Below are 24810 nucleotides of genomic sequence, written 5' to 3'. Positions count from 1 at the left end.
TCTATCACGATACCAGACTTCTCCAATGATAAATGACAGCGTATAATCCGGGCGCCAACTCTGCACCAGACAATAACAGAAGTGCAGCCATCCAATTGGCCCGTTAATTTTCCCGTCTGCTGCAATTTTGGCGGCAATAGACCAATCCAGAGGCTCCGCCCACCTCCATCAAAACATAGGAATGCAAAAAATTGACGGACATTAAGCCACTCTCTCATTGGTCGAACCACTAATTGCCCTTCTCTCATTGCACCAGACAATAACAGAAGTGCAGTCATCCAATTGGCCCGTTTATTTTCCCGTCTGCTGCAATCTCGACGTTAACAGACCGATCCAGAAGCTCCGCCCACCTTCGTCAAAACATAGAATGCAAATATTGGACAAACATCAAGCCACTCTCTCATTGGTCGAGCCGCTAATTGCCCTTCTCTCATTGGTTGAACTTTTAATTGTAATTGATAATCGGTCTCTCCGGCAGCATGCCGACCGTAACTAGCTCGAGAAGGTGGTTATAGGATTACGGCCGTAACATATATTTTTTTTATTACCAGCAAGAGGTTGCTGTTTGGCATAAGTGAAGTGATAAGTCTTCGGCTAATATCTTTAGTTTTGGATTTTAGAAATGGCATAGCAAAATGACTAATCCAAAAACGATTAAAGTGCGTATAGTGTGGACCATTGTAGTGACAAACAGTCCTCATAAAATATAGTTATAGCTCCGCAGTAATACATTTTATCATCATATACACCTATACTGAGTGATAAATGATGGGCTTCAAGTATACCAAATGACGTCCTACGACTCGTTTTACTAAAGAAGTAAAGCAAAGACACAAGTAGATAAACAAACTATGGTTAATTTGTTTTTTATATTACAACATTTCATGACTAGACAGGGTGACGGCACACTCAAGTTATATCAACCTATTTTGTGCCGCCACCAACGCTTAACGCAGAGGACAAATACAGGACAGGGCAATACTCATTTTCACTTAAGTGAGGAAAGTCGTGTTAAGTGCCTTTACCAATGACACAAGATCGGGGGCATGTCAGGACTCGAACCCGGGACCTCTTGGTTCCGAGTCGAGCACTCTGCTGTTACGCCACACGACCCCACTAAACTACGGACAATTGACAAGTAAAGCAAAGAAACAGGTGAATGAAGAAACTATTACTTGTTATGACTCACAGTCGTTTGATATATTGTGGTGTTCATATCTTTCTTAACATTAGCCATCATTTGCAGATTCCGCAAAGTAAAGCAAAGAAACAAGCAAATGAACAAACTACCACTTGATATTACTAACTGTCGTTTGATATATTATGGTGGTCACATCTTTGTTAAACAACATTAGCCATCCATTGCAAATTACGTTGTCGATAGAATTGTACTGAAATGAGTGTATAACAGTGCGTGTATAACAGCAGTGTTGACATTGCCCTTTGCTAAAAGTGTACAACAACACAGGATACTGCCATATGCCAATCTCGTCATTGAATAAAAGTGTGTGGCTGATGAGATATGATATGTTTCTTCTTATATTCGCGATGGATTACAACGACATCACACATGTCAAGGGCACGAAACGTCTAGCAGAAAGTACGACGAAGATGTAGACTGCACTGGTGAACCTTACACGTTGAAGAGGGTTTTCCACAATTTACAGCAGGTACATGTATGATGCAGCGAGCAATGTATTAGTGACTCTACTCTCAGACTGGTTATTTGAACCTCGAACCTTGGAGATCAGTAAACGGAGAATCTGAGCTGGCTGGACTCAGCATACGACATCCTGAGCTGTTGGAGAGCCAGATTATCCCATGGGAGCCGGCAGAGGAAAGGAGGAGAGGGGGGACAAGAAGTACAACCTTCATTGACAACCTGAAGCGGGATGCTGGGCTCAGAAATATCTGTGACAACAGCAGAACTTCGCTCACTGATGGAGGACAGGTAGTCTCCACCAGAATTCTTTTGCAGGCTGAATAAATCGTAAAAATCGGCCTAAAAAGGGTAGCTGTCCATCGACGATCAAATTGGACTGCAAGATACCGACTTCTCACACACTTCTTGCAGGCCAATTTGATCGTCGATGGCCGCCACCTTCTCTTGCCAATTGATACCCTTTTAGGCCGATTTCTACGATTTATTCAGCCTGCAAAAGAAGTCTGGTGGAGACTAGAGGACAGGGACGATCGAAGAAGAAGTATCCATTGTCTCTCGTAGGCCGTGTTGACATCCTCTGATTCCTGTTATCTAATCTTTTAGAAGCACAGAAGAACGCGATCTTGGCTCTCTCACAGGCACAGGGTTGTCGCGTTGTTCTTCCAACAGAACGTTACACGATCCAGCTAGACTGTCGGAGTCGGGGATGACGTACAAGCCTTGTTGGTCAGGTGTTAGGTGGTCAGACGACTGGCTTCCACCGTTCGGAGGCAGGCTGGTGACCCGCTGTGTCTTCAGGTTCTGAAGCCAGGATGTGATGTCGGTGAGCTGTTGTCGTTCTTGAGTTTCTTCCGGTGTATCCGAGTTTCTGCAGTGACAAATGACACGGATAGAGATGGGGACATATAGAGACACAGATTGTCAGACCAAGTCACAAAACCATACGGAACTAGAGTTCCACGATCTCATGCCTTCGTCAAATGATGTTAATCTTCACGACTGACGGAGTATGTATGTTTCACATAGATTGTGAGAAATTTTTGTCTACCAAAAATCATGAACATCCATTCACATATACTCGAAAAGAAAAAGTTCTACTGTAGTGATGACGTAGGGACCCTCCACGAGTTTTGAACTTGACCTTGGTCTCCCCAACGGTAACCTGCCTGCCAAAAGTAATGAACATCGAACCATGCCTCCAAGAGTTATGCCTCCATAGTCACTATATATAGCAAAGTGAAGGCAACAACGAAGAACGGATTGGGTCTGGAGATCCCCCACATAGGGATTTACATCGTCACCAGGACTTCAGGAAGAATAGTATAAACTAGAAAGGTAACATCTGCAAAGTAAATTAACAATGTTTGTTCTTACTCAAATACATTCATATATATGGTGACAGCGGTCTAAATCCCTCCTGCTATAAAATTACAACATGATGTAACCCAATTCAAGTTACCATGGTGACAGATGTCCAGTTCAGGTCATTGACCTAACTTGTTTAGAGAAGAAGAAGAGGAAGAAGAAACAGAGCAAACACAATATGTTTTCCTTCTGCGAAGGTAAACATAATTGTCACACTGACAGAGGTCCTAATCAATCAATCAATCAATCAATCAATCAATCAATCAATCAATCAAACTTACGCCTTCTTCCTAAGTTCCCGCTCTAGGTTGGTCACGTGAGACAAGGCGATGTCCAACTGTTTGCGAGTCTCCTCCACCTCCCGTTCACATCCGGGACAGTTGCAGTTGGCCTCTGGTCGGTCATCATCATCATCACCATCCTCGCGTGTCAACAAGGCGTGGTGGAGTCTCTGTGTGACAAGCGGAAAGCACAGTAGGACCATAAGATCACAGGAAGAGTGTGAAAAATTTAAAGACATCCAATGCAGTTATTAGGGTTTGGAAACACAGTTTTCAAAATCAATATTCTATTCACTTATCTACAAAGTACTGAGTTGAAACAACACTTTCCCAATGTATTTTTGACCCTCTTGAAACGAAACTACCAAAAATTATGACGGAAAACGGCAATTGGAAGAGCCTTTGGTTGATTTTAGGGAACCTCCCAGAAAATAAAGGACTCATCTTCAGGCTTGCTTCTGCAGTTTTTAATGCCCCAAAATATGAAATACTGATTGAAATGTGCTAATGTGAGGCAGTATGTGTCAATATCATAAATATTGCCTTATTCACGATATTTCCAGTTTTGATTCTCTGAAATCGCATTGGATGCCTTTAGTCATTGATGATAAAGTATAAGGTTAGCAGCACATGCATTTAGTGCAAGGCCATGCCGAAGGATACACTAGATACAGATGCGTTTTTAGGTCAGGATCTTTAAAATTGGTGTCGACACGTACACCACCTAACTTTCCTCTTAAACATTGCTCAAGGGATCGAACACATAGGACCCAATTGCTCTGCATACTGTAAATTACACTATAGAAGTAAGAAGACGTTTTGCCTCATAGATGTCAATTGGCTAGGGTGGGTAGGGTGTAGTGGAGTCTCTGTGTGTCAAGAGAGAGTACAGTAGGGTCATAAGATCACAGGAAAAGTGTGGAAAACCTCTTATCAGAAGAAGAGCATTAGTCGTTGATGATAAAGTGTAAGATTGCCGCACAATTTTAGTGCAAGGCCTGACCTTTTTAGGTCAGGAACTATGTTGTCGATCGACACGTATGCCATCCAAATTGCCTCTTAAAAGTTGTTAGTGGAACAGAATATCTAGGACACATAAAGTCGCACTCGTGATAAGAAGTATCATTGCATATGCAGTAGAGATGTTATTTCAGTCAAGTTTGCTTACTGGTTCCTACTACTTATCACCACGCCTTATTGGAATGTCGTCGATGATAACATGTAAGATTGCCACACAATTTTAGTGTAATTGTAAGGCCTGGCGTTTTTAGGTCAGGAGCTTTAGAATGACGTGAGCTTTGGCACGTTCACCATCCAAATTGCATCTTAAACGTTGTTCATGAAACGGAACATGTAGGATCAAATTGCACAGTAAGGTGCACTCATGATAAGAGGTGGCATTGCATGCATCTGCAGTACAAATGCTATTTCAGTCACAGTGATTTTAAGTGCTTGCTGGCCCATCGATTTTCCTCACTTCACTCAGGTGTAAATGAGTACCTAGCTTCGGTTAGGGACGTCCCTCGGATAGGACGTAAACTGGAGGTCCCGTGTTTGAGGAGAGCCACACCTCGAGCACGTTAAAGATCCCACCACACCTTTCGAAAAAGAGTAGGGGCATGCCCCGGTGTGCGATGGTACAAATACTACTGTATGGAGTTTGGTGATTCACTCAAATCACCCGGACGGAGGCCTGGCGACCTCACGGTCTTGTACAAGCCACATGGTGATTAACATCATTCACCCGGACGGAGACTTGGCGACCTCCGTCTGTATCAGCCAAAATCTTGGAGAGGAGATAGGCGCCGCAAGCCTAAGGAGCCATCGTGACAAGTCCAGACATGCTGCTGGCTGTCATGGTGCCCCGACGACCGTTAAGGTTATGGGACTTACACAACATACTGGCCCATATTACTTATCACCAAGCCTATAGTTAATGTTGCACACACGATACTAATAATTGGAATTACAGTTCGAGCACAAAGCCTTATAGGGAATTTGTTTCTCAGGTGAAATAGTAGATAGTTCCAAATCCTTCAGATTTGCTCACCGAACTGATAACTTGCATGACGTTCTGCAGACCCTGGTGTGCTTTGTAATGCCTCCGGACGAGCGGGCGGAACTTCCAGAAGAATATGTGCTCCATGCCCAGAACGATGCAGCTAGAAGAAAAGGAACAGACTGTTAGAATTACAAAGTTATTACTTCCTCTATGACTTGCAGCTCATGTCAGCTACAATTACTTATCTTGAAAGTCCATTGTATTGGTAGAAGTCATTATGAAACAAGTTTGAACTGTAATATCCAGAAACAAAAATTGGACTCACCCCAATTTTCGACTGTACAACTCCAGTTTTTGTCAAGGAATGACCTAGATTGACTACCTCGGAAGTCTCACAGCATATACATATTGAATCGCCTGGACACTCAGTCTCATTGGATAAAGTTAGAATCTTGGACACAGAGGCGGACTTTTTCGTACGAGGGATTAAAGAGGCCATCTACATCAGGGCATTACAACCATCCCTCAACAGAGACGGGGGGGCACCACAGGCTTTCTGCAACCTGTGATCCACTGCTCACGGAGTCATGTGTGTGACGTCACGGAAGCGGTGGATTGTTCATTCCTTGACAAAGACTGGAGTTGTACAGTAGGAAAATTGGGCGAGTCCAATTTGCTGTGTTGGATATTACAGTTTAAACTTGTGTCATTACAATTATTTTAACCGTATTCTGTTGGAGCCACACAGAAAAGTCTAAAATGTACTTCAGCAGACGTGTTACCATGATTATTTGCATTTGAGTATCTTTTAATTGTTCTGGACGCTTTGCCACTTCCACTGAAGCATATCACACTTTCGTCCCCCATACACCACCTCTTAGGAGGAAGTTCCACGCTGAAATATTCTTTCCTAGAGCAATATCACTATGGAACAAGCTACCGCATGAATGTTTCCCGCAGGGGTACAACCTTAAACTTTTTCAAGTCTAAGGTCAACAAACATCTGTCCTCACTGGCCGTACACTAGCCCAAAACATTTGAGTGGCTCTCATGAGCCTTGTTTTGTGGTAAACTATGAAGTAAATAAAAACTAGAAAGGTAACATTTGCAAAGCAAATGCATAATGTTTACCTTCGCATATGGTCTGCTCTGTTACTTCTAACTAACACATTCACATACATGGTGACAGAAGTCCCTCCTACTATAAAATTGCAACATTATGTAACCCAACACCAGTTACCATGGTGAGAGCCAGTCTGGTCATTGACCAGGACATAGGTCAGTGTTTGGAACGGAAGAAGAAGAAGAAATAGAGCAAAAACAATATGTTTTCCTTCGGTAAACATAAGAACAAATTGTATGAAATTGAGCGATGCATCATTTAGGAGATAATCTATGAACCTGAAGAGTATGGCAGCAATGAGGAGGAAGAAGCAGCTGGCACAGTTCTCCACGGTCAATTTACTGCTGGTCAGCTCAGAGTTCTGCTTGTCTTTACAGGCACCAACAAACCACGAGCCTTTCAGGTTCTGGAGAACTCCTGAAACAAAAATTAGGAAGAGCGTAAAAGTTCATATGTGTTGGTAGAAGTAGACACTAAGCTTTATATTTCCAACACTTGAATAAATTGGGACTTCTTCAACCTTGTTCACGGAATGGACCCGTCTACTCTTGGAACGTGACGTCAGAGACACGTGACCGTAGTAGCGGGTCATACGTGCCAGATAACTTGTGTCGCCCCCCTCCCGTCTATGCTCATGGTAGCTCTGTAAGCTCTAATGTATACCGCCTCCTTCACTCCTCTTGCAAAAAATTCAGATTCAGAATCGAGGATTTTGACTCTTCTAAGGATACGGAGTGTCCCGGAGATTTAATATCAGTCAACTATGGGTCAATTCCGTGAACAAGGTTGAAGGAGTCGACCAAAATGTGGGGTAAGTCCCGATTTATTCAAGTATTGGAAAGAAAGCTTAGTCTCCACTTCATAAAAAAAGAAAGAGTGTGACATGTTGCAACAGGTTTACATCAAAGACTTTGCAACAATCTGTAACCTCACGATTCATCTTACAACGTCAGATAATATACATCGCGTTATCAAACAGCAGAGAAATCAGTATTATCCCATGCAATATTCCAACGCAAATTAATCAAGCATACGTCAGAAGACTTTGACGTGAAAGTTATCCTAGCAACACATTTTATAAGTAAATATGTCACTACAAATCTGGCGGCTTTATACTGAAATTTTAATAAAATAAAATAAAACTAGAGATGTAATATTTGCAATGCAAATGCATGTTTACCTTCGCATATGGTCTGCACTGTTTATTCTTACTCAAACACATTCACACATATGGTGACTAGGGTATAAATCCCCACTGCTATAAAACTGCAACATTATGCAACCCAACACTAGTTACAATGGTGACAGACGTTTGGTTCAGGACATTGACCTTATTTGTAGGGAGAAGAAGAGGAAGAAGAAACAGAGCAAAAACTATGTTTTTATTCTGCAAAGGTAAACAAAAATAAACAATTCTTACCTTGGCCTGCATAGAGTAGGATCTTAATGTTGATCAAGTTGCGCCAGTAGGTTTGCTTTCCTTTCGGAAAGGCGACTCCGTACCCGGTTGTAGCGAAGGTCTTCCCTACGGTTATAACCTATGTGGGAGAGATATAGTTTGTCAGATTCTTTATTGACTTAACAAAAAGTACAGGTACTATTGTATGGTCTACTAGAACTTAAGATATAACAAAGCTACATACATGTACGAATAACGTCATCTTATATCAGCATGAAAGTTCAGCTGAGTTGGTGACAAACTCAGTTTTTCATAACGTCATCTTATGTACAGAATATATGAATGCGGCAAACTACGTACAGAATTTATGTCAGCGGCATCAATAAAGGTTTAACTATTCTCTAATATATAATCTCTAAGATTTAAGCATTCTTTAATGTATATCCCTATTTGAACAGTGTATTGGTTATCTCCCCTGAAAATGTAATTGATTGGATTTATCTATTCGATCTAATGTATTTAAATCAATGCCAATCCTTTTCCACGTATACCATGTAAAGATTTTTTTTTGGTTCTTCTTGTTTTATCAGATCATCAATCAGGTTTAAACATTGCTAACTCAACAAACAAACAAACAAACAGTATCATCATCCCATATGTTCCTCTGATTAGATAATTGGTGATGGAATTACATAAGGCGAAGCCTTGATTGGCTAATTAATTAATCAACAATCACAGTAAATCACAATTTGCAAATTACACATTACATAAAATATCCGAGCAGATATCTCAAAACACAAATGAGTTTTTTTTCCAGAAACAAAAATGTTCTGGCTTGTACGTTAAAAGCTATGTAATGTAGACGCCTATATACTGGTTTACTCTTGGGGAATGAATTCGTTTAGATATGCCTTAATTAGATAATGCCTCTTTAATTTTCAACGACGCATCATTGCTTCTGGAGTATTTATCTATAACATCCAATAAAGTAGTGTGATCGCAGCTAGTTTTTCATTATACTAAGGCAATTAGAATGGAAAAATTGGCTTTTTTTATTTCACTTTAGAGCTCCAGAGAACAGTTAAGACCTTTCCCCTACATGAAAATTAAAGACAACAATTGAATATATGGGGAGATAACGATTGAAATGGGAGGGGGGCAATGGGGCCTGAAATGTTCTTGTTAATTATTAGTTTATTGTTAGTAGTTCTCCATTTGTACCAATTATTTGTTATATTATTTTAATGACGTATTTGTTTTAATTATGTTTAATTATGTTATTCATATAATCAGTTTCTTGTCGTAATAACGACACTAATTTTAAGACGGATTTTTTAATTTCATTTCGTTTGTTCAAGTTACTAGATCATGTAATTTAGTTATTTCTGCATTATTATTTGATTTCTTGTTAATGTAATTACTGTTATTTACTATTTCGTTTGGGGGAGGCCCATGAAAAAAACACAGTGGTTTGATACATGTAATATTTATCTATGGAAGATAACAATTATGCAAATACGGCCCTAATTTGCTAAATTAATCTGAAAATTCTATGACTCCTTAGTGGTTGGGGATTTCATACTTAGGTTATGTGTAAGTTTATCAAAAGTTAACACAACGATGCATCTATTATGTTTATGTAAAGGTCATTTGCATAATTAAGGAAGAAATTTACATTAACATCAATATTTCATGGTATGAGGTCTCGGAACTCTTGTTCATTATTTGATTATGTATTTCGTTGTTTATGTGCAAATAAGCAAAATGAATACAAAATACATGAAAAATTGAGACCTTTTCATGAGTTAGACTATTTTACCTGACAATCCTCGTCTCTTCCCTCAAGATACTCGAGAACAGCTGAGTCGTAGATGAACCCTCGCAGTCTCCTAATATTGAAAAAAAAATATTTAAATGCAATAATCAAAATTATTTTTCTTCGAATCCTCTTCATCAAACTCTTATAAGTTTTTTCATAAACATCATAGTTTACGTCGACGAATCCTGACAATAATCTTGCAGTCCGCTTAGTGATTAGGAAGGTACTTGCTCATCATACACACATACGTGTGTTTGGCATATTGCTGTTATTATAGTAGTAATTGTTTCAATTACTCCTTAGATGCGCCTCACAAAATCGCTCAATTTGCTCTTGGACCGCGCTATGGCTACATTGTATGCGTGCATCCGAAGTGGCCCTCGAGAAATTATCCCATAAATATGGTGCGCACGAACCTGGTCTGATTCTGTCAAAATCATGTATCGTCATAGCCTGGGTAGCATCCGGATTTTCGCTCCGTACCGCTCGAAAAAATCCGGATGTTACGATTTTTTCGAGCGTTGCTGAGCGCAAAATCCGGATGAATTTTTTTAGCGTTGCGGAACGAAAATCCGGAAGGTACCAAGGCTAGTATCCTAAAGGAGAACCTTTTCCCACTGGGATAAAATTGTCCGGATCTAGCTGAATAAAATGACGATCAGGTCAACTTTACTGTTGGGAATTAACCGGCTTAGTTCGGCTCGATCCGTCTCAGCTACGACCTACCTTGCGTTGCTGAGCCGGATCGGGAACGTCCCCACCGGATCGAAGCCGGACTCGTCAAATCTATTCGGCTCCATTCAAACAATTTTATCCTAGTGAGAAAGAGCCATAGTCTACTTGTACCTGAAATGCATATTTCTTTTGCCAACAACAAGAACAGGGGGAAACAGTCATGAGGAGAGACACCAAAACTCTATTGCTACTGAGTTACTGAGATGCTGGTGAGGTAAAAAAAGGGAATTTCAACCAAAATGTAAATAACGATTACAGCAAACGAGGATACTAAATTGAAAAAAAAACTCATTAAAAAGTAACAATATTTCGAGCAGTGCAATGGATCAAGTTCTGGCTTCTACTGGTTTCATACGTTGTTTCCGGAGGTATCCTCGAGCAATCCAGAGGTAAAATTCAGATTAAAATTTAATCAAAATTTGACATGATATATGTTCACAGTCATGTTCCTTATAACGGTCTTCCATCACTCAAAAATGCTGATTTCTGTAGTTGCTGCACCTGCCACGACGGGAGAGGAAAAACGTTATCAGTTAGCCTAGGAAAAATATTGTATTTCTTGTTTCAGTCCTGAAAAAATAGGGTCCGTAGGTAGGAATTATCTTTTTCCTTTCTTTGTTTTTCTAGACTTCGGTGATCTCTAGTGATCCAAAATATACAATACAGTTCAGTTAACAAAGTAAAAGTTGTATAAAGACACTTATAGTTTCAATGTTAATGCTAGAAAAAAGAAACAAATTGTACAATGTTTCATCACTCAAGTGTCAGATCATGGAGCTACAAAAGGTTGATCAGCTCGAAGAATTTATGTCTCTTGCAGAGGTCCACACAAAAAAGGCTAGGATCGGCACTTTTTTTTCTAGGATCAGTTGGGAAACAGAAACACAACATTTTTTCCTAGGCCTTACATATATAGTGCTATAATCCTATACGAAGATACGTTGTGTAAAGTTGATAGTGCAGGACAAGAACTTAGGAAGGACGTTCTACTGTGGAAACTACGAGCAGTGTGCACAGTCGGTAGGGTTTCACAATGTACAGATGGGGGAGGGTTACGTTTGTGCTGTTTCGGTTCTCGCCATACCCGTATTGAAGCTTGGTTTCCGTCTGTACCCTGCCAACCCCATCCGAATGCGCACTATTGCCTCCTTCCAAACCGTCCGTTTCGGGCGAGTCTAGTGGCAAGTAGAAACTGCAAACACAACATTTACCATAAAAAATCATGAACAAAACAGCTAAGAAGAGCTCTGAACAAGACTATTTCCTGAGAGGGGTGAAGGAGGCTTTTTTACATCATGGCCCACCACCCTTTACTTAACCGTGACGGGGGCCGACATCGTCTACCAGATACCTTTGACCCAGTGTTGACGTCACACTTCAAAGAAGCCACGTGACAAGCCTCACTGGTTCAGTCTACTGAGGAAGAACTTTTTGTGTTGGACCAAAAGTTTTAACTTTAAACAAGAGCTCAGACAGTTCTAGAGAGTGTCTACTAAAAGCTACATAGTGTTGTAGAAAAATTTAACACCCCAGGCATAATTTGAGCTACATACTATAATACCTCAAATGTAACGTACGAGTTTCAAAACTCACCCGTCTTTTAGGGCAGCTAGAGCTTCCTCTGCGTTTGGTTGGTTGTATCTCTTCATCCACTGGTACATGGAGGAGTAGCGTTGTGCTATGTACTGTTCCGTACTGCTGGATTTCACCGTGCCGAAGGTGAAGGGAGGGGACTGTAGGTGTGGGTGCTGCAGCTGAAAACACGAGAAGTGTACAGTGAGTCGGTGCAATGGCTAAGTGAGTAGAGTGCTCGTCCTGCATTCGGTAGGTCATGAGTTCGATCCCCGGGCCGGCCGAGTCATACCTACCTACCTACCTATAGTCCCATGACCGACACTGGCATGGTCGTCAGGGGGACAAGGCAGCTTGCAGCAGAGACTTTAAAAATGGTACATACTGCTTTCTCTGCTTAGCACTCAGCATTTGGGGAAGGTATGGGAGTTGAACACATACCACTACCAGTGGACTAGTCCCCCCACTGTAGCGATTGCACAATTAACTGTGAGGCCCAAGGGCTACTGAATCGGAGATGGGTGCCACCCTATTTACCACGGATAACAGAAGTACTCATTTTCACTCGAGTAAAGTGAGGAAATGCGTGTAAAGTGCCTTTCACAAGAGCACAAAATCGGTACGTGGCATGGTAGGATTCGAACTTGGGACCTCTTGGTTCTGAGCCGAACGCTCTGTTGTTCCGCCACATGACCCCACAGAAATATTCTCTTTAGAGCTGGGAAACAGGAGAAAAATATCACGAAATTGATGCTAAATTTTTCTTTCTGGGGTGGTCGTATGGCGTAACGACAGAGCGTTCGGCTCGGAACCAACAGGTCCTGAGTTCGAATCCTGCCATTCCACCGAAATGCGGTGGGAAAGGCACTTTACACTAACTCCCTCACCTATTGTCCGTTCATGCGTTTATCTGCGTTTTTGACGGCATAAAATAAGCTGAAAAAAACTTGAGTGTGCCGTCGCCATTTCTTGTAAAAATGTTGAAATAGAAAAAAAACTTTCTTACCAGATCGTCCTCCAGGTCTCTGATGGGTGGATGAGACTGCTCCTGGATCATGAACACCGCCAGGTTTGCCGTGTAGCTGGCCAGGAAGATGGTGGCGAAGAACGCCCACACGCACACCATGAACTTACTGGTCAGGCCCTTCGGGTTGAACACCGGCACGGAGTTGTTGAAGAGAAGAGCCCACAGCACCCACACGGAGTCGAAAAACGTAAATGGCGTACCTGTTGGCAAACAAAAGAAAGTCACATTTACACTACGTTCCGGAATGTATTGTAAACAGAAATAACTAGTACTATGAACTATGTAACACCGTCAGTGCACTATGCACCAAGTAACATATAGTGTCAGTGCACAGTAAACCAGTCAGAATTGCCCTGGTGAAGATGACAGACGGTCACCGAAACGTCGGCTTGAAAAATAAATGGTTGTGATAAAGAGAACTTTGCTATTCAGTCGTTTACCAACCTGATGAAATTATTTACGGAAGAAAAGAAATTCATTTTCCATCATTTTTATCCAGGGTGGCCTCTTCAGTGTTTTTTTTAGTGGGGCCCTGCGTCATACATAAATAGGCATGTAAAGTACATGAAGTCAAATACAAACAATAAAATTAAGATACAATCAATAAGGATAATGACAATGATAAGTTACGACAAGTAAGAGAAACGAGTGTAGGTAAGTTTAAAATACAATTTACTAAAAACGCTTCCCTATGTTAATTCAGCGTTAAAATGTATTTCAAATTCTCTTTAATGCACCACCTCGGTCTAGTAAGTGACTACACAAAATTTGTTTCTAATTTGAAACTCCCATTTCTGCAACTATTGCCGTCGACGTTACTAGTAACTTCATGTATGCTTAGACAGGCAGTATAGACATTATAGGAAACAAGAGCCACCTATCGACTGATATGCAGACTGCAGGGATGGCATTCAACCCATATCTTACGAAGTTAACTGGATAATGATGCCTAAAACAACACTGAAAACACTCATTTTTATCCGTAAATAATTTCCTCGGCTTGGTGAGTGAGTAAATAGTAAAGTTCTTTTATTCACAACAATAAAAGAAATACTACTAAACCACAGGTATACAAGCTGGTATTGTAAATATGCTGCAGTACTTAGCGAGGTATACGACAAGCCGGTATATGCTGGCTTTTTGTGGAATTTATGAATCAGCACTGTACGTATGTACTGAGTTCTTGAGTCGTGGAGCTTCGGTAGCCTGGGTGCCGTCCTCCAGAGTTACCACCTCCGTATTGTCGCTAATTACCATGGATTACCCATGCCTAGAGCCAGGCCAGAGCCTTGGAGGATCATCCATAAAATTAATACGGTGTGGCCTAATGATATTTTAGAACGTATACACAATGTTGCTGCACAGTACCGGTGAAGTCCGGCTGGTCCTCCCGTAGTTTGCTGTTAGGCTGTAAGCTGAAGCCGTGGATCTGGATCCAGTCGAAAAAGAAAACGGCCAGGGCGGAAATGACGACAAACCCGATTGACATCATCAGCCAGAACGTCCAATCAAAAGGCTCTGGAAAATACATCAAATCTAAGTCTACTAGGGCATTAAGGAAGCCATATATATCAGGACACTCCGGCCATCACTTAACCCTACCTAGACCGGGCTTTTTTGGGCATGGGGGGGACCGGGGGGGGGGTCATTTGACACCCCCCCCATAAGAACTCAAGAACGGTATGTCGTATGATCACTAAATTTTCAGAGGATGGTGTACTATTGAAAATTTATCATATCTACAATTTTTATGTCGTTATGAGGTAATATGACGTCATTATGACGTCAATAAGACGTCATTAATGTGATTTTATTGGCCAAAACCGTCTAAACTAAATGGTATTCAACATAACTGTACCAAAAGTGTTTATGACAGAATATTATGGTGTACTAAGTCTTATGTTGCCCTTAGCAACACCGGTGACGTCATAAAATGACGTCATGCATATTTAAGATATCCGCCATCTTGGATCATCAATCTTGAATTTTCAAAAATAGTTATTTTTTTCATAATAAAGCCTAAAATACATTGTAAACATACTAAAGACCTTCATTTAAACCTTTTTTGGAAAAAGAAATGGAAGTATTGATGAAATTTTAACGAAAATAACCAATATATACCTGTTCTAATGATATGGTCCGCCATCTTGGTTTTTGGCCAATGACGTCTTCAAATTAGCATAAAATTATGCATAATTATTTAATGATAAAATTTACATTAAATTATATGGTATGTTATTAATATTAGAAACCATAAGTAACCTGACATAAAACCCATGAAATTCTATTGTTGAAACAAAAACTACTAAATTTAGCAAAAAATGCCTGTCAGAAACCCGTTGCCATGGCAACACAAAAAATTATTATCTTATTCCAATGATAGAAAATTGTTGCCAACAATATTCTAGGAAAAGTCACCAAGTTTGGCCGTTCTAGCGCTAGCCGTTCAGACGCTAGGTGACATCAAAGTTGTCGCGGGCACTTTTACCCCTCCCCCGGTCTAGGTAGGGTTAACAGAGACGGTGGACGATATAAACTCTCAAGCACGATTGATCAATTGCTGACATCATGTATCTCGTGTGAATAGGTCACGTGCTTGTAACCGTAACTCTCGCGAAATTACCAGCAGTGTTTAGGGGTCAGATTTGACTCAAATTCAACTCAAATTCGATTCGTTTAGAAAGGTGAACGTGGCCTAAATCTGGTCAGACTACTCTGCAACCTCAGCCAAAAATTTAAGGCGTGAGGTTCCTCAAAACACGTTCGTGTCTTTCCTCCCAGGGGAAGCTGTGCGTGTCGTGAGGAATCTCACGCCTTGCATTTCCTCGTTTTAGGTAACCCATATGGGGAATGTTCTTAGTGTGCGAGCTTTTATATAGATATATTCTTACCATTTTCATAAATTCAGTGAGTTGGATAAATATTACGAACTTGGCATGTATGTTGGCGAAGATTGAGCATATTGAATAGTACGAAACAAACAGTATTTTAAACTTTCATTCTTTCCTTGCTTACAATGCCATGAGTATTAGATACCTAGAAACGCTGTGGGTGAGACAGATCCGGGTCTTTTCAACACCATCAGCTTGTACCCGGTCTCGAGAAACGGTACCGAGAAGTCCACGGCAGCCATCCGCTCTTCTGTGGTCTTCAGAGACGACATGGCCAGGTGAGCTTTGCCCTGAATACATGGGGAACATTTCAAATTAAACAAGGTATCATATATATATATAACAGAGAATTTGAATACTATCTAGTTTTACTATTAAAAGCCCCGCTATAGACCGATCTGGATCGAACATATCAAACCCCCGACAGGTTCTATTTCGAACACCTCGAAATAGAACAAGGGATTCGATGCGTTCGATTTAGATTCAATGCTGGTGTTCATCTTATCAGTGCTCAGTTCTCAACCCAATCACACCACGCAATCATGAACAAGAAGTCGGAGATCTCAGACCTCCATGAAATATTTAGATCATGTTTGTGACTGTGTCCTCTTCTCATTCACTATGGTGTCTACATACCAGTTTGTCTTTAGCGTTCAATGGTAGCAACATTATCTGTTAAGGAGGTCATGTAACGAAAAACACATGTAAAATCACCATCAGATGTAGACGTGATTAACGAATATTTCTCCCTCTCGGACGGACCGAACCCACCCATGTACATTACAACCTGGCCTAATTATAAGGACCATGCGGAAACACAAACACACACACGGACACACACAGACACACACACTCACACATACCAAAAACAATACAGTCATTATTCATGAAGGTAACTATTTATGGTGGTATAGTGACGATTTTTGCAGCTATGTTGTTGTTGTTGTTGTTGTTGTTTGTTATTGGTTTTGTTTGTTGCTGTTGTTGTTGTTCTTGTTTGTTTGTTGTTGGTGTTGTTGTTTGTTGTTATCGTTTGCTATTGTTTGTTGCTGTTGTTGGTGGTGGTGGTAGTGGTCTTGTTTGTTGTTGCTGTTGTTTGTTGTTTGCTATTGTTTGTTGCTGCTGTTCTTGTTGTTGTGGTTGTTGTTTGTTGTCGGTATTGTTGTTTGTTGTTATTTGTTTGTTGTTGTTGTTACCTGTATAAGATCCTGCACCATCCCGTTCCAGCGGCCCCGTTGGTAGGCGCCGAAGTTGTTGTCCTCCACCAGATACAGCGTGTACTCGAACCACACGTCACGTGACAGCCTCTCCAACAGGTCCACACAGAACCCAGCACAGCACTTAATCACTGTGTCACTGGGAAGAGAACATAGCTACAATCTAAACAATTTGCTACTAAAATCAAAGAACCCACATATTATAGAAGAAGTGGGTAAATTTGTCTTCCACTGCTTCAAAAGAAGAAGTCAAAGCCATCAAAACTAGTACCACGTATGTTGTAGAATGTAGTATAGTGTTAGACGTAGTCTCTCATACCATTGTATTTTCTTTTTCATACATGTTGTTTGTACCTGCAATTAGCCCTCGGGCATGTATTTGCAATAAACTTTATTCTTTCTTTTTAAATTTTGTTGTAAGGAAAATGGTAGCTTTTTCCTGTGATCCATGCTGTTAGGTTCTTTCACATTTTACGTAACAAAACAGCTGCATCGAATGATAATAATGAATTAATAAATAAAATGCATTTCACATTTCCCAACCGGGGCCCGGCCGGGCTGTTTTCATTAACGAAAAATTAACAATTCATATCAATACAAGAGCTACCTATCATCCAAACTTCGTGACCCTAGTATGTCTATGTCATGAGATATCAAAACCTGACGTTCAGCTGCAGTACCATACGAAGCCACCAGGGGTCCAAAAATCTAATCATCTCGAGGTCTTGTCAAGACCTACCCACCTACCAAATATCAAGTAAATCCATTTAAGTCGTCTCAAGTTATCGTGTTTACAGACCCACAGACACACGTACACACGAACGCCTCTGAAAACATTTTTCTTCTTGGAGAAGGTAAATATAACGCAAATAACACTCATGATTAGGTCCTAAAACATGTCTTCTTCTCTTTTATATCGTACTTTTTGCTCGCAAAAAGTTCCCGGCCGGGCCCCGGTTTGGAAATGTGACCTCAGCATAACGTTGCGCCCCCTCCCATCCGGAACCCATATACCCCAGATACATAATTGGTCTTTTACTCACTTCCCTACTTTTTTCTCACAGGGGATCCCCTTCAGACATTTGCCCAGGGTTTTGTCCACCTCGCCGACGAAGACGAAGGGGTGTTCCTCGATCGTGACGACCCTGAGGGAGCGCGGGTTGGACATGCCGCTCGGCGGGTTAAACCTCTCCCCGGGCCACACGATCACGTTCAGGTCAACGGACTTGGTCTCGTGCCAGGTCCCTACCTTCAGTTGCACAACGTGGGAGAACGTGTGAATGAAGTTGCTGGGTATTTGCGTTAGGCCACAGCAAGTACATTTTATGGATGACATCATTCACAGACTCCAAATCTGACGCGAGCGTGCGAATGAAAAAGAAGTTTGGCAAAAAAGTTGCCTTTAATATGAAGTTTATGTGGTTAAAAGGTTAAACAAATGCCTAAACACAGGGAGTAGAATTTTTTGGCATGGTGAATAATAGACTTTTCATTTTCATTCCTTAACATTTTCTCCTTGTCCTTTGGAGTGGATTTTGGCATTCTTCGACATAAGTGTCGTTTTCCTTTTTTTTAATTTACGGCATATATTTGCTCATTTTGCAACTACTTTGTACGATCTACAGTATGGTCGAAAACTTTTTTATGTCACTCATATAATCAAATCAAAATGGCCTAACATATCATTTCTTTTTCTTTACATTTTAGCCAAAGTGATCCAGCAAATACAGTTAATAAAACACACTGAAATGCATTAGCACTCCGGTACTTTGATTTGAACGTACTTTGACTTGAACCGAAACGGCACCGGTAGGTACAGTGTGAAGCAGGAGTAATGGTTAAACTACTCCACCACGCGACTCAAATGGGAACAGCAGAAAAACAGCCACCATGCGATATTCGTAATAACTGCACAACAGCAGTGCTTACCTGGTTCCACCTCTTGTCCTTCCCGATGTTCAGGATGTGAAATGTCGGCAATTTGACAAATCCGTCCCGGCTGAAGGACCTTTCCTGCAAGCTCCTAGTGAGTGAATGGAAGTGAATCAGTATAGTTACCCAGCACCTAAATACAATCAACCGCAATCTTCATGCAGGTATGTTAACCTGAAGGCAACGTGGTTGCAATTAGACCATTTGTCGCTAGGGGTCCTTGTAGGCTGGCACTGTTTTGGTATTCGGTATGATAAAATGGACAGTCAATTTTCTGGCATTAAAGAAATGAATTGTTGAATCATATTGATTACTACCTGCAATGTGCCGGTGTCACTCTAACCCCATAGCTTTATCATATAATACCTATTGAAATGCCCTGTCTTGTCTTATTTTGTCTCCAGGAGTGACAGAATATACAGTGCAATTTTACAGAATACAGTGCAATTATCAGAATACAGTGCAATTTTACGGAATACAGTGCAATCGTATTAGTATACAGTGAAATTTTACGGAATACAGAGCAATCGTATTAGTATACAGTGCAATTTTACTAGTAAAATATACTAGTAAAATTGCATTGTATATTACTACGATTGCACTGTATTCCGTAAAATTTCACTGTATACCAGTAAAATTGCACTGTATTCCGTAAAATTGCACCTTATACTCTTGTACTTATGTGTACGTATATACCTCGTCTTGTCTTGTCAGCAGGGCAAGCCCTTTGTAATAGCCACATGCTAGTTCCCTCACTACATGTGTTGAACAGCCAAACCAATACATAAGTATACCCCATACCTATTACATAACACACCAGTTGATGCATTCCACTCAAAACGAAGAAACGAGACTACCTGAGAATCCTTCTGCCTGACTCAGCGTGCGCTTCCGTCGTATTCCAACAGGTGGCGCTGTCTCGCATGTTGACAACATGGCCGCTGTTGATCACATGCTGCACACTACTTCCCAACGAATCCAACGCAAACTGTACCCTCAACACATCATCCCACCTGTGTTCATACGCTAGAGCTATCAACCCTACGGGAAAACTACGCGGAACACTCGAACCATCCGCAAGGTCCATTCTCGACGTCAGTACAATAATCCACACATAGTTGTTACTGGTTAATCCCAACATATTGGCGGCTCTGAATATAGTGCTAGCTTCTTTCTCGGAGCAAAACATGACGATGACTCTCTCCTTGATGTTCAGGAGAGTTCGGTACACTCTCATGCGGTTGCGTGGGTCATGTACGCGGGCGTCCATATACACGGGAGTCATGACGAAGTCCGAGTCCGGGGCGAGGTCGCCGAGGTATTCCTGCATGGCCTTGACGTAGGCGACCGATTTGGGTGTCCTGGTGGCGACCACGGCGAAGTTTGACCACTTGTAGTTGTGCAGGAATCCGACGACAGCGGCACACTCCTGTCTACGGGACACGCCGTGGTTCAGCATCATCACTCCCAGGTCCTGGATAAACAAGAAAGGACATCTCATAATTGCCTTCGTCAGAAGGCTATGAAATCACTTTAATTGCTATAGTGTGGGAGACTATACGGCATGACTCTTGAAGGCATGATTCGATGTTCATGATTTTTGGCAGGCAGGTTACCGCTGGGAAGACCAAGGTCAAGTTAAAAAATGGGCCTCGTAGACGGCCCGTACGTCACTGCAGTGGACCTTTCGTGTTTGTCGTTTTTATTGTGAACAGGATAACTCGAGTATATTTAAATGGCTGTTCTTGATGAATATCACTTTGTTATGAAATGCACTATAATGTTTTACGTCATATTACTTCATATGATGGCATTTATTTTTAGCAAATGGCTTCTGAGTGGAACATTTGTCATTTAACTACGGCAAAACACAGTGTGGATCCATCAAAGATAATGTACGGTTTCTCATATACATACCAACCACACACATAAACAACAAACTATTTCTGCAATTTGAGACGTGTGTTGTTTTACTTCCTTAAAGCCAAGCTCGTTATTCCATCTCGCTGCCTTTTTTATAGTCTATCATTACTCTGTTCCATACTGATATTATACTGCAAACCTCAGTTTCTGAACGATTTTAAAATTGATATTTGTGGCGAACGCCAAGAAAAGAAACATCAAAACCTCGTTTGTAAGCTGTCCTTGGCTGTTAGTGCAATCCTTATGTTGAAGTCAAATGAAGTACTCTTGCTACCGTTCCACGTTACCTACACATTAGGATTTTATGCAACCGCCTGTAAAGGATCTTCGAGCTTACAGGCAACAAGTTTACAGGGCTCGAAATACTGTGTGCATGTGCACCTTAGTGCAAGCAAAATTTTGGAGCTGTGCACCAATTTTTTCTGCACCTGTGCACCCGAATATTTTCGTAGGTAAGATGTTAATGTATGGTAGTACACAGCATATTCTTAACATCTTCGTGTCAGAAAAATATCACAAAACCATTGTTATAATACTTTAATTTAAAGATGAAACAAAATCAGTTTTGCTTATATTCTACTTATTTTATCTTATATGGTGCATCCAAGAAATTTTTGTGCACTGATGTTTTAGGTTGGGTGCACCAGTGCACCTATCCCTGACTGAGGTGTTCAAGAATTCATTCTTTCTTAGAAGTATCGCAGAGTGGAACTTGCTGTCACCAAGTACAGTAGGGGCATTGTCATTAAATAGCTTTAAACAATGTCTAGAGTTAGATGGTTCAAGGGTTAGGTGTAACAAGTCGATTGGTGTAATGTAGCCAGCTGCCGCGCCGCGTGCCTGCGAAGCTGGTGTGTTACGCCGAAGGGCGGTTATACCAGCTAAACAGATACAGAAGCTGGTGTGTTACACTGAAGGGTGGTTATACCGGCTGTACAGATACAGAAGCTGGTGTGTTACACTGAAGGGTGGTTATACCAGCTATACAGATACAGAAGCTGGTGTGTTACGCCGAAGGCCGGTTACACCGGCTATACAGATACAGAAGCTGGTGTGTTTCGCCGAAGGGCGGTTATACCGACTATACAGATACAGAACCTGGTGTGTTATGCCGAAGGGTGGTTATACCGGCTATACAGATACAGAAGCTGGTGTGTTACGCCGAAGGGCGATTATACCGGCTATACAGATACAGAAGCTGGTGTGTTACGCCAAAGGGTGGTTATACCGGCTATACAGATACAGAAGCTGGTGTGTTACACCGAAGGACCGTTATACCAGCTATACAGATACAGATACTGCTCCCCAATGAATTTCGAGCCCTGAGTTTGACTCAAGCTTGGTGTATTCCTGTGCACATGAATGTTTTAGTAAGAGTGGCAGTCTTTGGCTTTATTCCACCGATCTATTGTCCCCGATCTGCCGTTTGTTTTAATAAGACCCGGGGACTACCGACGTCGTCAGCAGTCTTGTTCAATAAAGCAAATTACGGGCAATGGGCCGTGTGATTTGTGTTCAGCCATTTCGTGTCCCCCTTCAGTCGTTAATTCATTTTTCGCGACGCCATTTTCTCAGTCATATCTTGTCATATTATAGCGTAATATTAATACGTATTACAGCTGACTATAAAATAAATGAAACCAACACAACATAAACCAACAAAAGGTCCGAAATATTGACATTTTGCGGTCATCCTGGGATAAGTACTTGTTTGAAATCAATGTACTTTCCTGTCCTTCCTTCCTTAAAATGTTAACGTGCCGACCACAGGAAAGTACCAACGTATCTCACACTAACGTTACCGTTAGGCTACAGCAAGTAAATTTTATGGATCACATACTCCGCAGGTATCCAATGCGATAGGGCGAAAAAACAGGCGGGCCAAAGAAAAAAAGATTCCTACATTTTCAAATTTCGATATCATAAGCCTTGCTGAACAAAGAATGATACCTATATTGTGCTAAGTTTACTGCCGACTATTACAACATCCATTTCTCACTGAAACAACTGAAGTAGTAAGTTGAAAGAAAATATGTTTTTAATCATTATACAAATGCTTTTGATTTGGTGGGGACATGACATATACACAGCCACCATCACATATAAAAAAAATGAAATACATCACTGCATCAAAGAAAAAGACAAAACATTAAATCAGAGCGTTGTCTTGTCTCCTCTCTTCATATTTATCTGCCATCCACGTTCCGGCATGGCAACAGACATCTTTGCTCATTATCGGCATGTTGACCACTGTCAGAGGGCAACAAAATTTCTTGTTTTCCATTTTCCAAAATCAGGCGAAAATTAATGCGCGTGCTAATGTCATCCATAAAAATTGCTTCCTATGGCCTTACCACACGAAACGATGATGACACAAGGACCTCATTTTGCACTGTACGACCTGTAATGGACCGGACTATTGGGAGGGCAATCGCGGGGGTGATGGAGTGAGATAAAGTTGACAATAAAACAACTATTATTACCTTCTCTTGTGGCCATTTTCCGGACAATCGATACAACCATCCACGATAAAAGCGAGTACCAAAAAACTCAGAAAACTTTCGTAGAACTAGAAATGTAACATTTGCAAAGTAAAATAATTCATAATGTTTACCTTGAAATATGGTCTGCTCTGTTAATTCTGTTAACACATTCATATGTATAAGAGGTATTCAGTCATCTCACGTCCACCAGTAATGACCATACAATAGAAACACTATGTGAATTTATCTACAATTGCTTTAAAAAGAGAGAAGAAATCTTCAAGGCCTAGATTGGTTTATTCTCTAGTAGTTGGTAAGACTTTTACGTTATTCCGTTATCCTTGTATCCTATGTATCATGTTAATCAGTATGATGTACATGTAATGTTCATTCTGATGTATGCATTTAGCCCCATGGGCATGAACATGCAATTTTAATCTTTAAAAAGATTAAAGATTTATTATATGTATGGTCAGACAGAAGTCTAAATCCCTCCTGCCATAAAATTGCAACATGATGTAACCCAACACCAGTTACCATTGTGACAGACGTCTGGTTCAGGTCATTGACCTTATTTGTTTGGAGAAGAAGAAGAAACTGAGCAAAAACAATATGTTTCCTTCTGCGAAGATAAACATAAGAATCCGTCTAAAGATCCTAAACAAACTGTAGGTTGCAGAAGTACTCTTACGTAAGTACGTTATCGAGTGTATCTTTAGTGTGAAAAGGCTGTAATGACCCATTTGTATGGACTCATAAAGTAGATCTAATCGATAGAATAGAGCCTTCGGTGATTAAACAAATTGGCCACTTTCGAACAAGAACGTTGAGGCCTGTGTGTGATACATGTGGGAAACACTGTTTCGAACGGAATGACTGTATGTATAGGTTAGCCAATCACGGAACGGTTCCTTTTGAATGACGTGTTTTTACTACTTATACCTCTGCTGGAGCATACTATTAGATGTATCATGCGCTCTCATTGGTAAGATTAAAATGCCTATGATCTGTTCAAGCAATGCATAATCTCAGCATATCCCACTGTCTTGCTATTGAAGACTTTGGTAGCTTTTAATGTGAAATAATTCGAAAAGCAACAACAGGGAATATCAATACGGATGGATGTGATGCAGACATTTACATGATCAGCATCTTGGGTTTAAAATGTATTTGAAGTTTATTCAATACGTTAGATACTATAGATAAATTCAATTACATTCTCAGGGGAGATAACCAATACACTGATCAAATAGGGAAATACATTGAAGAGTGTTTAAATCTTAGAGACTACATGTTAGACAATACTTGAACCTTTATTGTTGCCACTGACATGTTTTATGTACGCAGTTTGCCGCAAACATATATATATATATATATA

At 40.8% G+C, this 24810-nt stretch overlaps 1 protein-coding gene across 1 annotated transcript; it reads right to left on the bottom strand.

Annotated features, from left to right (window-relative positions):
* Positions 1 to 2252: 2252 nt before the first annotated feature.
* On the bottom strand, positions 2253 to 20447 carry LOC109483894 (glutamate receptor ionotropic, NMDA 2B-like). The gene is made up of 14 exons (XM_019787034.1): positions 19884 to 20447; positions 19024 to 19117; positions 18138 to 18343; positions 17074 to 17233; positions 16023 to 16167; positions 14355 to 14504; positions 12966 to 13186; positions 11981 to 12141; positions 9653 to 9722; positions 7855 to 7972; positions 6713 to 6851; positions 5360 to 5471; positions 3310 to 3479; positions 2253 to 2531 (listed from the first exon to the last, which is right to left on the bottom strand). The coding sequence occupies exons 1-14, from the start codon at positions 20354 to 20356 to the stop codon at positions 2255 to 2257; spliced, it is 2496 nt and encodes an 831-aa protein (XP_019642593.1). The 5' UTR covers positions 20357 to 20447; the 3' UTR covers positions 2253 to 2254.
* Positions 20448 to 24810: the final 4363 nt, after the last annotated feature.

This window comes from Branchiostoma belcheri, unplaced genomic scaffold (assembly GCF_001625305.1).
Source record: "Branchiostoma belcheri isolate BF01 breed outbred unplaced genomic scaffold, Haploidv18h27 scaffold67, whole genome shotgun sequence".
Classification (NCBI taxonomy): domain Eukaryota; kingdom Metazoa; phylum Chordata; class Leptocardii; order Amphioxiformes; family Branchiostomatidae; genus Branchiostoma; species Branchiostoma belcheri.
The sequence above is the reverse complement of the archived record's forward strand: the minus strand, read 5'-3'. Positions and strand labels throughout refer to the sequence as shown.

What these genes read in the sequence shown, in the direction of transcription:
- LOC109483894 (XM_019787034.1), bottom strand. Translation starts at nt 20,356, where the DNA reads ATGCAGGAATACCTCGGCGACCTCGCCCCGGACTCGGACTTCGTCATG. An exon ending in GAGACCTGGAGGACGATCTG is followed by an intron (nt 12,142 to 12,965) that starts GTAAGAAAGTTT and finishes TCGTGTTTTCAG; the next exon opens with CTGCAGCACCCACACCTACA. An exon ending in GAAGAGACGAGGATTGTCAG is followed by an intron (nt 7,973 to 9,652) that starts GTAAAATAGTCT and finishes TCTCCCACATAG; the next exon opens with GTTATAACCGTAGGGAAGAC.